This window comes from Martes martes (genome assembly GCF_963455335.1).
Source record: "Martes martes genome assembly, chromosome: 14".
NCBI classification, from domain to species: domain Eukaryota; kingdom Metazoa; phylum Chordata; class Mammalia; order Carnivora; family Mustelidae; genus Martes; species Martes martes.
The window spans coordinates 30,200,926-30,213,293 of NC_137902.1; the positions used below are offsets into that span (position 1 = coordinate 30,200,926).

General features: G+C 55.2%; 2 protein-coding genes across 2 annotated transcripts in view; both read right to left on the reverse strand.

Moving 5' to 3' along the window:
• Positions 1 to 116: 116 nt before the first annotated feature.
• On the reverse strand, positions 117 to 9,462 carry ANKRD2 (ankyrin repeat domain 2). The gene is given in 11 exon segments (XM_080823690.1): positions 117 to 428; positions 1,225 to 1,323; positions 1,430 to 1,528; positions 2,344 to 2,442; positions 2,761 to 2,859; positions 4,316 to 4,423; positions 4,524 to 4,682; positions 5,632 to 5,733; positions 9,087 to 9,176; positions 9,178 to 9,228; positions 9,230 to 9,462. Coding segments are annotated over 11 exon segments (1,092 nt in total). The 5' UTR covers positions 9,260 to 9,462; the 3' UTR covers positions 117 to 272.
• Positions 9,463 to 11,130: 1,668 nt separating this feature from the next.
• UBTD1 (ubiquitin domain containing 1) overlaps positions 11,131 to 12,368 on the reverse strand; it is a 52,553-nt gene continuing 51,315 nt past the window's right edge. The window contains exon 3 of the mRNA XM_080823136.1: positions 11,131 to 12,243. Within this exon, the coding sequence (XP_080679262.1) occupies positions 11,858 to 12,243 (386 nt within the window). The 3' untranslated portion in view covers positions 11,131 to 11,857. The remainder of the gene's footprint in view (positions 12,244 to 12,368) is intronic.

The following is a 12,368-nucleotide window of genomic DNA, read 5'->3' on the forward strand; positions in this document are numbered from 1 at the left end:
GCCATACAGCTGGGTCGAAAGGGCTCCAAGCCCCAGTCTTCCCTGAACCTACCCTTGTTCCATTTTCCTTCATTCCTAAATGTTGCAGACACAAATGGAAACAAACATCACCAATTGCAAAAACTTTTTTTTTTTTTTATTGCGGTAGTTTGTGGGTGTCCCGAATTGCATGCAGAGGAATGGCAGGGTCCTCGGCTCTGGGGGGTGTTCTTATGACCCTCTGGCTGCACGCAGGGGACAGCCCGGGTGCCCAGCTGGCCTGGGCCAGGTGTTTACTGGACTGGCACAGGCTGGGGGGGCTCCTGCTGGGTCTCCGCGGGACCCTGCAGCCCATTCTGCTCTGACCCTGGCTCTGGCTCCGGGGGCTCCAGAGCCTGCCGGGTATCAGCTTGCCACAGCTGCACCAGGTCCGTCGGGGTCTTTCCTGCCTGGGGGAACCAAGCGGAGATCTTGTCACTGCTCAGAAGTTTGTACCAGGAGGTTCCCTCATCTATACCGGGGGTTCCAATCAGGGGCAAGTGGCAACATCTAGAATGTTTGTGATTGTCACAGTGAGGGGTGTGGGGACTACTGGCATTTGGTGACTAGAGGCCAAGGATGCTGCTTAAAGATCCTGTAATGCACAGGAGAGTTCTCTCTTAACAAATAAATTTCCAGCCTCAAATGTCAGTAATGTCCTGGTTGAGAAATCCCCACCCACCTCCTCCGCCTAGCTTCCTGACTTTCCCACTATCCCCTTAGTCTTTCTTGAGTCAGGGGGACCTTCCCATTCCCCTCTTTCGTGATTGCTCTGGGCTCCAAAGAAGAGTGTGGACTAAGCGACGTAGGACCCCGAGAGAACTTTAGACCCACACGGTGTGTTAGGGGTGGTCGTGTCAACCAAACGCTTAGGTTCCCTTCAGTTGGGTTCCTCCATGATTTTGGCCTCCTTAGGCCTGGACATTAGGACCCCCTCGGATCTATTTGGAGACCTTTGGGAAGTCCTCTTACTGTCCTTTCTGGCTGTTTCTCTGCACTTGCCCTCTGGACAGAGATAAGCATACAGAGATTTGGGAAGGTGGGTGGGCCCCAAATTCCCAGGGCGCCCTGAGAGACCCTCCACTGTGAGTGTGCTCTGAGGGCAGGCAGAGTCTTTCTTAGTTCTGTGTTTCCTCTGAGTGCCCAGCACAGAGCCTGTGTGAGCGGTGCACACTTGTTACCGAATCAGGGAAGGAATGGACTTACTAGGTTCTTGGTCATCATGTCGGCCCCGTGCAGGAGCAGCAGTTTGATGATTTTGTAGCGGTTGAGCCTCACAGCATCATGCAGGGCACTGTCCCCTTCCTAGAGCCAATGCGAGACTCAGTATGGCCCACAGGGGCATGTGGATGCCCTCGGGCTTCCTGCACTCCTGGGATGTGGCTGAGCAGAAGGGGGGCTGGACACTCACTCTGTCCTTGGCATTGATGTCCAGGCCCAGGGATAGAAAGTGCTGCACAATCTCCACGTGCCCCGTCCGGACTGCCACATGCAGGGGGGTACTCAGCAGCTGTGTGGGAAGGAAGCAGGAACTGCTGGCTCAAGGCGCCTGGACTGTGGTGCTTCTGGGAGGGAGGTTGCCCAAGCTCCAGCCTAATCCCCTCCCCAAGTCCCAGTACCAGGGCCTGAGCCCCACAAGGACTGGGAATGCTACCATTTCCACCATCCTATCCAGTGGTCTACCTCGGAAGCATTTGACGCCTCGTCCTCTGCGAGGCCTTCTATGGTTCCCCTCCTACCCAGCTGCAAACAGCTGTGAGCTCTGCTGCCCTTAATTATAATAGGTGCTATTAACTGAGAGGTAACTATAGGACAGGCATGGCAGAAGCTTATAAAATATCAGCCTTATGCTCAGTAAATATTTTACATACACTTCCCCATCTAGTTATGTGACAGATACGCCACAGAGGCTCAGCGGCAGTCCCTAGTTCAAGGCTGCACACAAAGGAATGAATGAATAGAAAAATGGTGGATGAAGAAACAAGCGAACAGATGAATTAGTGAATGGAGGGATGGACGGACAGATAGACAAAGGATGATGAAGGATTGTAGGATGAAAAAATCCTCCCACCTCTTTGGGGTGATCCCAAAGCCCCCTAAATAGTGGATTTCTTCTCATCCTCTCTCCTCTGTCCTTCCTGCTCCCATCCCCAGATGGTGGTCTCCAAGGACCTACAGGTGATGGCAAAGACCCCTTCCTGGACTCTGCAGCCCCTCTAGAAACCAGACTAGCTCACTATCCTCCTGCTTCCTGGGCTTTTCTGTTCTCTGCCCCTTGCCCTCCCTCCCCGCCCGTCCTGACACCTGTGAGCATTATTGTCTCACCTTGTCCCTCTTGTTTGTGTCTGCTCCTCGGCTTTGCAGGAGTTTTACGACCTCCAAGTGGCCCCCACGACAGGCCCAATGCATGGCTGTGCAGTCCAGCTAGAAGGGAAAGATGGGGCTGTCGGGGAGGAAGTGCCCTGGGGGAAAGGACCTCAGCTAAGAGGGCTGGAGGAATCAAGGGAAAGAGGACAGGGAAGGGGCAAGGGCATGCCTGTGCCTGGGCAGTGGACCGAGCGGAGCAGGAGAACCCTCGGGTCCAAGCCAGGTTTATGGAGGACGGCCCCAGGCCATACAACTCACGGGAGGTGGGGGCTGGCCCCGGAGGAAACCTGTTTGTGTCCCAGGTTTGCAGGAGAGAGGGGCCACTGGTGTTGGGCCCACCTCCTACCTTCCGCCCAATAGGCATCTCTTACTCACCCGATCCTGGAAGTCTACAGTGGCCCCATGCTCCAGAAGCTTCTCCAGGATCTCCATGTGACCTTCCAGAGAAGCTCGATGAAGTGCTGTCCGGCGGAACTGTCCCCAGAGAGACCATCAGGGCCTGATTTCTGGCCTCAGGCTGAGAACTGACCTTACCAACCATTTTGAATCTGATCCCTGTGCTTGGTCCCCACCGTTACCACGCTCTGGCAGCCCCTTCACGTTCTATCCAGACCAGCCTTGGAACCCTCTCATATCCTGGGAACTCTGACCTTCTCACCGTCCCCCACCCCCAAACACATCAAGCTAGGCCTTGACACGGGCTGTTCCCTCTGCTGGGAATGCCTATTTTGCCCTTACTTCCTGGGAGTGCTTGATGAATTCTTGCTACTCCTTCAAGAGGTGGGACAGCTCAAGTGCCATTATCTTAAAACCTGTAGGCCCGAGCTGGCCCCAGGGGTCCCAGAGAACATGTCGGAGAGGGTATTAGAAGGGCAGGCCAAGACTTACTAGACTGTTTCCCCTGGGTGCCTAGCCCAGGGCCAGAGGGGGCGGGTGCACACCCATGCCTGTTTTAAGGAAGGAGTGAACTTCAGCATTTTGCTTTGGTCTCTTGAAATCCTCAGGCCATGAGGCGTATCTTCCCACAGTCAAGATATGGTTATGGGCGGATCTCCCCCTTCTCTCAACCCTGGTCTTTCCTTTTTTGTACTCCCAGCACCCGGCACAGGGCTTGAAGGTGGGAGGTGTTTGGATGGATCAAGAGGACTGCGACTCCTGAGTCTCTTGGAAGGGAAAGGCCATGTAGTCTAAGCCCGCAGTGATGCAGGCTGCAGGGGAGGACCGCCAAATTTCTCAGTCCCGGGAGAGGCATGTGAAATGTCAAAGAGGCGGTTTCAGGGAAAACAGAAGTGTGAAGGGCGATGGAAGCATTTTGAAAATCGTGGTGATGGTTGCACAGCATGGGAAATATAATGAATGCCACTGAACTGTACACTTAAAATGACTAAAGTGGCGTGTTTCAGGTTATATGTATTTCGCCACTATACAATAATCAATACGTTTTAAAAGGAAGTGTAATATACAATGCAATACAAAAACAATATCCTATCCTAGCATGTGCTATATAGTTTTTTCCTCCATTCACTAAATACTAATCGAGGCGTTAATATTCCATTTGATCCCCGGGACATGCTCCAAGGGAAGCAGGCCGTTTTGCAGAGGAGGAAACTGAGGCCCAGAGCTAGCCAAAGGTCACATAGTTAGGGAGTGGTAGAGATGGGATTTGAGCCCCCAATTCTTGGTTTGGGCTCTTATTATTTAATTCCGTTCCCTTTTCTTCCCTAGAAGACCACATGACATTTGTTACTCTGGAGGTAGTTCAAGGTGAAAAGGGCCTAAGGACTTAGATAAATTCCTGCGTGGGCAAGGGGTCACCCAAACCCTCTGCCAAAGGACCCCCAACACCTGTTCTCAGGCCCACAAGTGGGCGGGCAGAGTGGGGAGGCAACTCTGAAAGGGAGGCAGACAGAAGGTACATGTAGAACTTCACCTGATCACAGGTGTCTGGGGAACCCCCGTCGGCCAGGAACTTCTCAATGACCTTCATTTTCCCTTCCACTGCCGCTTTCAGGAACGTCTCTTCTTCCACAGGGCCAGTCTGGAAGGAACGAACGCAGTCATGGAGGGCTGCCCTGCAGTGATCAGAGGCCCTCCTGGGCTCCCCCCGCCGACACAGGGGTCTTCCCCAAGACCCTTACGATCTCCTCGGGCTCTGGAGGTGGCTCCTGGGAGGCCGCCAGGGCTTCCCGCTTCTTCTGCTTGCGTTTTTTCCGCAGCTCGATGAGGTTCTGGATCCCCCCCACGTCGATGATCTCCCGGCGAAGATCTAGGGACGTCTTGCGCACACGCTCTTGGCCCTGCATGGAGGTGGCTCATCAAACCCCATGCTGCGGCCTTGGGGACCCCTGAGTCAAGCTTGGGGAGATGGATAGGGAGAGCTTTTCAGGAGAGAGAGAATCCAGATGAGACTGGGACACAGACGGCTCTGATCAGGGGACAAGGGGAGACTTGAGGGGACGGCGTAGAAGCTGCCAGCTTTGAGCCTTCATGTAGGTGAAGGGTAAGAGGAGGGACTCTCAGAGGTAACCCTTAGCCCAGCCTTGAGAACGGAATCTGAATCCTCAGCTTTCCATGCAGTTTCGTGTGTGTGTGTGTGTGAGATCTTAAACAATACAGAGACAGGGGCGTCTGGGTGGCTCGGTCGGTTAAAAGTCTGCCTTCAGCTCAGGTCATGATCTCAGGGTCCTGGGATCCCTGCTGATTGGGCAGCCTGCTTCTCCTCCCTCTGCCCCTTCCCCTGCTCATGCTCTCTCAAATAAATAAATTTTTTAAAAATCTAAAAAACAAACAAACAAACAAATACACAAACATAAAAGGGTTGAAGAGAAACCTTTCTCTCCCAGAGGTAACTTCCATTATGGCCTGGTTGATGCCCTTCAGACAAGCATCCTTTGGGATCACTCTCCGCACTAGTGTTCTGGGAACTTGTTTTCCTCTCAGCAGCACAGAGGTCTCTCCTGTCAGCACACACAACCTCCCGAGCCCCTTAACACCGGCACGGTGCCCAGCTGTATTGCTATCCCATCAGCTGGGGCTTCCAAAATGAGTCCATCCCCTGGGATCTTGTACATACGCAGATTCTGACTCAGCAGGTCTGGGGAGGGGCCAAGATTCTGCGTGGTTAGCATGCTCCTGGGGTTGGGGGGTGCTGAGATAATGAGTTCGCATACTACACTAGGGGGAGCAAAGCCATAGCTTGCCTGTCCTGTCCCCTGAGTGCAGAGGTTGGGCTCTCCTCATGCTTACCTTAACCTTCTGTAAGGCCAGACTCTGAGCCCCATGGTGCTTCTCATCCTCCAGCACCAGCATGTCCATGGGTAGCTTCTGCTGTGTGGTTCCTCGGAGTTTCTGGTGAGCCAAGGAGAGGATGTTCTCCAGCACCTGCCCACAGTACCCAGGGAGGCAGGTAGCCTCTCCCCCAACCCACTCCAAGGAAACCCCAAGGACCTCCTACTGTGTGACCTCAGAGCACTTCAGAGCCCCACTCTCGACTGGTCCTGGAGAGCCAGCTCCCCATAGTTCTCCAGCTCAACCCTACCCCAACCTCAGCTCAAACACCTGTCCACTGGAGGTCATGTGTTGTGTCCTCAGCAAGACAAGTTTAAGGGCTACTGGAATGAATTTTCGTGAAATTAAATATATTCACTTTTCAAAGCACCGAGATGATGATGATGATGTTGGTGGTGGTGGTGGTGGTGATTTCTTTGTTGCCATTAAAAGATTCACATAGATGAAATGATTGTGGTAAGAATTGATAGTTATTTTTTAAATAGATTCATGTGTCAATACAAAAATGTGGCAACTCTCAGATACCAACTTTTTTCCCTCAGATTTTACTGCTCCATGAGGTCCTGGAGCTGGAAACTTGTTGTCAGGGAAGCTGAGGGACAGGAGCCACCGTGACCTAGCCTTCAGTTTGGAGGGACTCTCAGTGTTCACTTTATTCTCATTGTAATTGGATGGGTGAAACTCCTTCCAAGTCCCTCTTTGTAGTTTTGACTTGCCCGGACTGCTTTCTCAGGACCCCCTCCTCTGTTTTAAAGGAAGCCACTTTTTGTGACAGGCTGGCACCCATCTCTTTGTTGCTGGGAAGCTTCACCCCGGGTAGAGGATGCGGAGTCCGGATGGCAGCTAGGAGGAATTGCCCACCCTTACAGAGCTCTCAGCTGCCTTGTGCCTTATCCACTGAGCTCTGGTGGGATACTCCTCCGGGGCTGTTTTGAGGGCTGATTTCCCCGGTCTTCATTCGGGAGGTCCTGGTGCCCACTGGCTGTTCCCTTCTGTGTTGGGCTTACATGCTTTGAGGTATCCCCAGTGTTGGTCTCACCTGAAACACTGCATCTTCTTCCAGGAACAAGAGATGACCTTGGGCTGCAGCCTGGGGGACCCTGGCTGGGTTCCTCATGGAGCATCCCAAGGGTAGGCTTGGGTTGCCATTAGCTTGGTAACCCTAGCACTTACGATGGGGTCTAGCATACAGCAGGTGCTCAGTGGATGTTGGAGAATAAATGAGTAAGTGAGTGAATGGATCACGACAGGGGGCGCTCAGCATCTTTGCCCACCCCTAAGTCCTCAGTGATGACCTGAGCTAGTATGCTCCCATGACAGAGCCCAGGCCCTGGGCTTCGGGATTCTCCTTTGCCTCCCTCACCAAGAAGGGAGCAGGCTGGACAGAGGCTCCCCTCTGAGAATTTTGCGGGGCTGGGACTTGGTGGGAACAACCAGAGACTCTCGTGCTCACACGGGCCTTATCCAGACTCTCTAGTCCTTCACTTCAGATTTGTCTTTGGGGGCTGACACACAGTCAGTACTCATGAACTGGGTGCTAGTGAGTGAAACACAAACAAATGCCCACCTTACTCTGTAGATCATTGTACAGATTAAATAAAAGTATGCCTGGGGGTGCCTGGGTGGCTCAGTGGATTAAAGCCTTTGCCTTCAGCTCAGGTCGTGATCCCAGGGTCCTGGGATGGAGCCCTGCATCAGGCTCTCTGCTCATTGGGGAGCCTGCTTCCTCCTCTCTCTCTCTCTCTCTCTGCCTGCCTCTCTGCCTGCTTGTGATCTCTGTCAATTAAATAAATAAAATCTTTAAAAAAAAAAAGTATGCCTGTACAGAGCTTAGCACAGTGCCTGGCACGTGGCAGGCATTGGTGGGAAGGGTGGCTCTGTGGGCACCCGGTGTCCCGACAGCCGTGCTGCTATATTTGTTGGGTGAATGAATGGATGAGGACAGCTCTGTGTCCCCCTGCTAAGGTCTCTGTGTCCAACGCCAGTACTCCAAAAATGGCACAGCGGCGTGACTCACCTACCTGGCCCCAGGGGAGAAGTGGCATTCCTGGAGATCCAAGGATGCCCCAGCCTGGACTCATTGGGCTCAGCCCAAACTCTTCCCCAACAAGCCTGTCCCCCTACCCACCCCCAACCCCGCCTCCGGTCTATATCTCTTCTTCCACCAGAGTCCTGGTCCTTCCCTCTTCCTCACCCCCATTCAGCCACTCTTTTGGTGAACAGAGCCTACTTCCAAACTGATTTATCTCCTTCCTCCCATTCCTGTTAGGGCCAGTCTTTCGCCGACATGTCCTTCTCAGGCTGTCAGAGCTGCCTTCCTAAAATAGGTCAGATGGCACCACTCACCCTCACTCAGCAACACTTAGTGGCTCCCCACTCCCCAAAGAATAAATATCTTTCCCATGGCCCTCATGGGTTTGTACCCAGTCTTAGGCCCTACCAGACTTTCTCACAACAGTCCCACCATCACTCACCTAAACTTTTTAGTGTTGTCTTTTCCTTAGCCTGGAATTCCTTCCCTCTCTGATCTCCACTCACCAGCCTTGAAGGTCCCACTCAAATGCCATCTTGTTCCCAGGGGTCCTTGAGCACCCACAGTCAGAATGACTCACCTACCTTTTGTGCCCCTTCCCTGCTGACTTAACAGCTCTATTTCACCATTGCCTCACGCTGCCTGTTTCTCTGCAGACTATGTCCCTGACGGATGCTGGCTAGAATGAGTGTAGGGCTGGTAAGGAGGAGGCAGGGGCTGGCCCTACTGAGCCTCTTACTCCTCACAGCCCCTGGCACTTGGCAGAGCAGACTCTAAGTCAAATGGTAGTCTAAACAGAATGAAGAGTAGACAAGCCTGCACCTTCGTCCCCTCTCCCCACTCCTTTTTCCCAGAGAAAATGCCAATTGCCCAGAGCTGCGTGCTCCAGCGGCCTCCCTGAGTGCAGCTGGTAGTCCTGGGAAAACCCATGCTTCCTTTCCCAGCACCCTTCCTTGCTCTGCTCCCAGTCTCTATTCTTTAGGGACCAAATGCAGGAGTTTCTCCCGTCTCAGCCTCCCACCCAGCAGCTGGGAGCTCTCAGGGCCCCAGACTCCCCCATTCTCAGGCAGCACCCCAGCTGTCCTGCTGTAGTGCAGCCTGGCCCACCTCCTCGAGGTCCAGGTGGATGGCAAGATGTCAGGAGCCCAACTTGGCTCACCCACCCCACCGTCTCCCAGTTCTTGGGGGTTGAAGCCTCAGTCTCCCACTGGCAGCAAGCCCCTCCCCCAGGAGCACCCTGGGGCTGGAATGGATCCATCGGGCCCCTGGGGACATCTGCCCTCCTTCCTACCACAGATGCGGCAGCTAGGCTCTTACCTCCCTTGACAGTAGAGCTGGATCTCCTTAGAATCCCCTTGGGTCCCCACACCCATGCCCGTACCTCATTCTCTTCCTCCTGCGCCAGCCGCTCCTCGATAAGCGCCGTGGCCCTCTGCACTGCCTCGGAGCCCTCCATGGTGCCGTCTATTGCCAGCCTCTGCAGGCCCCAGGGCCTCGGGGGCTTTATAAGCCAGGGCACACCCCCACCCCCACCCCACTGGGCGCCTTTGCCATGAGCTCACTGGCCCAATTCTCCACCTGCGTCCCCCACCTGTCACCTTCACCCCGGGCAGCCCCGGGGAGCTGAGGGAAGCAGGGACAGTTTGCCCCCCCCACCCCCGACCTATTGGAACTGAAGGGCCCAGCGCCCCAAAAGAGCAGGGCTGCAGGAAGGAGCCCGCCTAGCCTCTGTCCTGAATGCCTGGGTCGGGCTGGGCCTTAGCGGTGGCAGCTGGGCTGCACAAAGGACCCACTGGCTGCCCCTAACCCTGATGACAGTGCCACCTGCTGGACGCCTGGCAACTGCCCACCATTGTCAGTGAGGGGAACTGAAAGACAACTGTGAGGACCCAATGGAGGCCGGTGTTCCCAGCTGTCCTGTGAACAGGCTCTGCTTGCTCTGTGGCGGGGCCGACTCTGCTATGTTGGGGCTGAAGTGTCAAGGTGGTGGGCAGGAGTAAGAGCAGGTGCCTCTTCACTCAGTTCAGGCAGGCCTTTGTGTCTCTGGAGTCCCACAGCGCCCCCTAGTGATGCGTTGCTGTATGTGCCCGCCTGTCCATTAGCCTCTGACAAAACCTTGACCCTCTGTCTGTCTCACCAGGCCTCTGCAAAACTTAAAAGGTCTTGGGGCACCTGGGTGGCTCAGTGGGTTAAAGCCTCTGCCTTCAGCTCAGGTCACGGTCCCAGGGTCCTGGGATCGAGCCCCGCATTGGGCTCTCTGCTCAGCGGGGAGCCTGCTTCCTCCTCTCTCTCTGCCTGCCTCTCTGCCTGCTTGTGATCTTTCTCTCTCTCTCTGTCAAATAAATAAATAAAAAATCTTAAAAAAAAAAAAAAAAAACCAAAAACTTAAAAGGTCCTGCTTCAGGGGCGCCTGGGTGGCTCAGTTGGTTGAGCCTCTGCCTTTGGCTTAGGTCGTGGTCCCGGAGTCCTGGGATCAAGCCCCGCATCGGGCTCCCTGATCCTCAGGAAGCCTGCTTCTCCCTCTCCTTCTGCTGCTCCTCACTACTTGTGTTCTCCCTCTGTCTCTGTCAAATAAATAAATAAAATCTTAAAAAAAAAAAAAGGTCCTGCTTCAGGAAGGGTGTCAAGAAGCCACCTTAAAAGGGCCAGAGTGCAGTCCTGAGCCTTGGTGACGACCAGCCCCCTCTGATCATCCTTCCTTGTCAGGCCACCCTGACCAGGGTCTGGCCATGCTCGCTGAGTAACCCTGAGAAGGAAAATACTCTCAATGGAGAAAAAGCAGGCCTGAATTTGCTCCACACCTAGAACTGTGGGAGTGAGCCCTGGGCCATCATGCGTACAGACACCACAGTTTGGCAATTCTGCTCATGCAGCTTGCCCTTAGCTAAAAGAGGTCCCCTTCGGGTGATGTGCACACTTTCCCCGAAGGAAGGGTAGGCACTGGCTCCTTTTCCTCTCTGGTTCCCCTCGCTGCTAAGGGACACATGCTCGCAATCTAAATGTGTCCGAGATTTTGCTTTCACATCCCTGAAGGTGCAGGGTGGCATCTCCAGGACTGGGGTGCATACATCAGTCCTGAGGGCCCGGGCAGGACCCTCCCGCTTCCAGGAGCAGACCCGGCAGTTACTAATACCACCTTCCTGATATGCTGCCTCTGCTTTCAAAGCGCGCTCACGTCTGTTACCCCATTTGATCCTCCCGGCAACTGAGGAAGAGGCAGGGCAAGCGGCATTGTCTTCACATTAAGGAAAACCAAGTGGACTCAGAGATTAAGTGTTTTTCCTGAGAACCCATGAGAACACAGGGCCTGGAACACTAGGAATTCAAGGCTCCCTCCTCTCGGCTGCGACCCACTCCCATACCAGAACTGGTTCTGGGGCTCCACAGAGCAGCCAGGGAGCCCAAAGTCAATGCTAGGCAAGAGGGAAGGTAGGAGCAAAAGGCTTTATTGATAAATATGCAGATATGTCTGTACACAGGGACCTGTTGTGGGCCATGGCCGGGCTGCAGACCCCCCACCGCTTGGGTTACAGCCAGGAGATGGCCCCATGCAGACCCCTGCCACAATAGCACAGCCATCTGGCCGCCCGCCCCCTCCACCTCTGCCAATTGTGCTGGGGGGCAGGGAGAGGCAGAGGCCGGCCTCAGGCTCCCTGCCCCTGGGGCTCACAAGCCATCCCCTCCCCTCCAGAGGACTGGCACTGGGCCCAGGGCAGAGTCAGGGAGTGGGGGCAGGGGAAGGGGACAGCAGCTGCTTCAGACCCTGAGCAGAAAACCGGAGTGAGCACAGCCGGCAGCACCAGATAACAGATCTGGGCTCTAGGGGCCTCCGGGCAGGCCCCTCGTGGCTCGAACCTGCTGCGGGAGAGAGGCAGGGTGGAGTGCCCCCATCTGCCTTTTCTCCAACAAGGCTGCAAAGCCTGTGTGTGGCAGCACTGCTTCCTGGGTGTGGGGCCTTCGTGGCTCCTGGTCCCCCCGGGAGGCAGGGTCCCTTCATGGCTTGCCCAGCAGCCACATGGCAGGCGGCGCCCCTGAAGAAAGTGACAGCCCTCGGAGGCAGCAGCAGAGTGGGGGGACCCAGTGCTCCGCCGGGAGGCCTCTTAGCCTCACAGAGGCCTCCATGGCCTCTCTTCCCAGGGGTCCGCAGGCTCCTCAGTCCTGGGGTGGTGGGGGCTGGTTGATGATGACCTGGATGACAAAATCTTTCTGGATCTTGGTTTCCTGGAGCCGCGTGCGGTCTGTGAGCAGCTTCCCGGAGAAGAACCACCGCTGCCAGGATGGCTCGATGCCCTCCAGGCTGTGCAGCTGCCTCTTCAGCTGCCCCACCGTGTCGGGCAGGCTGGCGTTGAGCCTCACGTCCTTGCCCGTGGAGAGGCGCACCTTCAGCGGGAACTCGCGGCGCACCCCAGGTGTGGGCTCGGGCGGCTCCAGGCTCTCCTCCTCAGTGTGCTCCAGCAGCAGGTTCACGGGCGGCGACAGGCAGTAGATGGGCAGCTGGTAGCGATTGCCCAGCTCGTCGTAGCATTCACAGAGTGTGCCTGCGCGAGAAGTGGGGCGGTCACGGTCTGCTCGGGGAGCCCCACAGTTTCTGTCTTGGCAATGTGAAGAGAGGGGCCCATATGTGAGTCGGGGGGGTAAAGGAGGTCATCTGGGTGGGGCACCA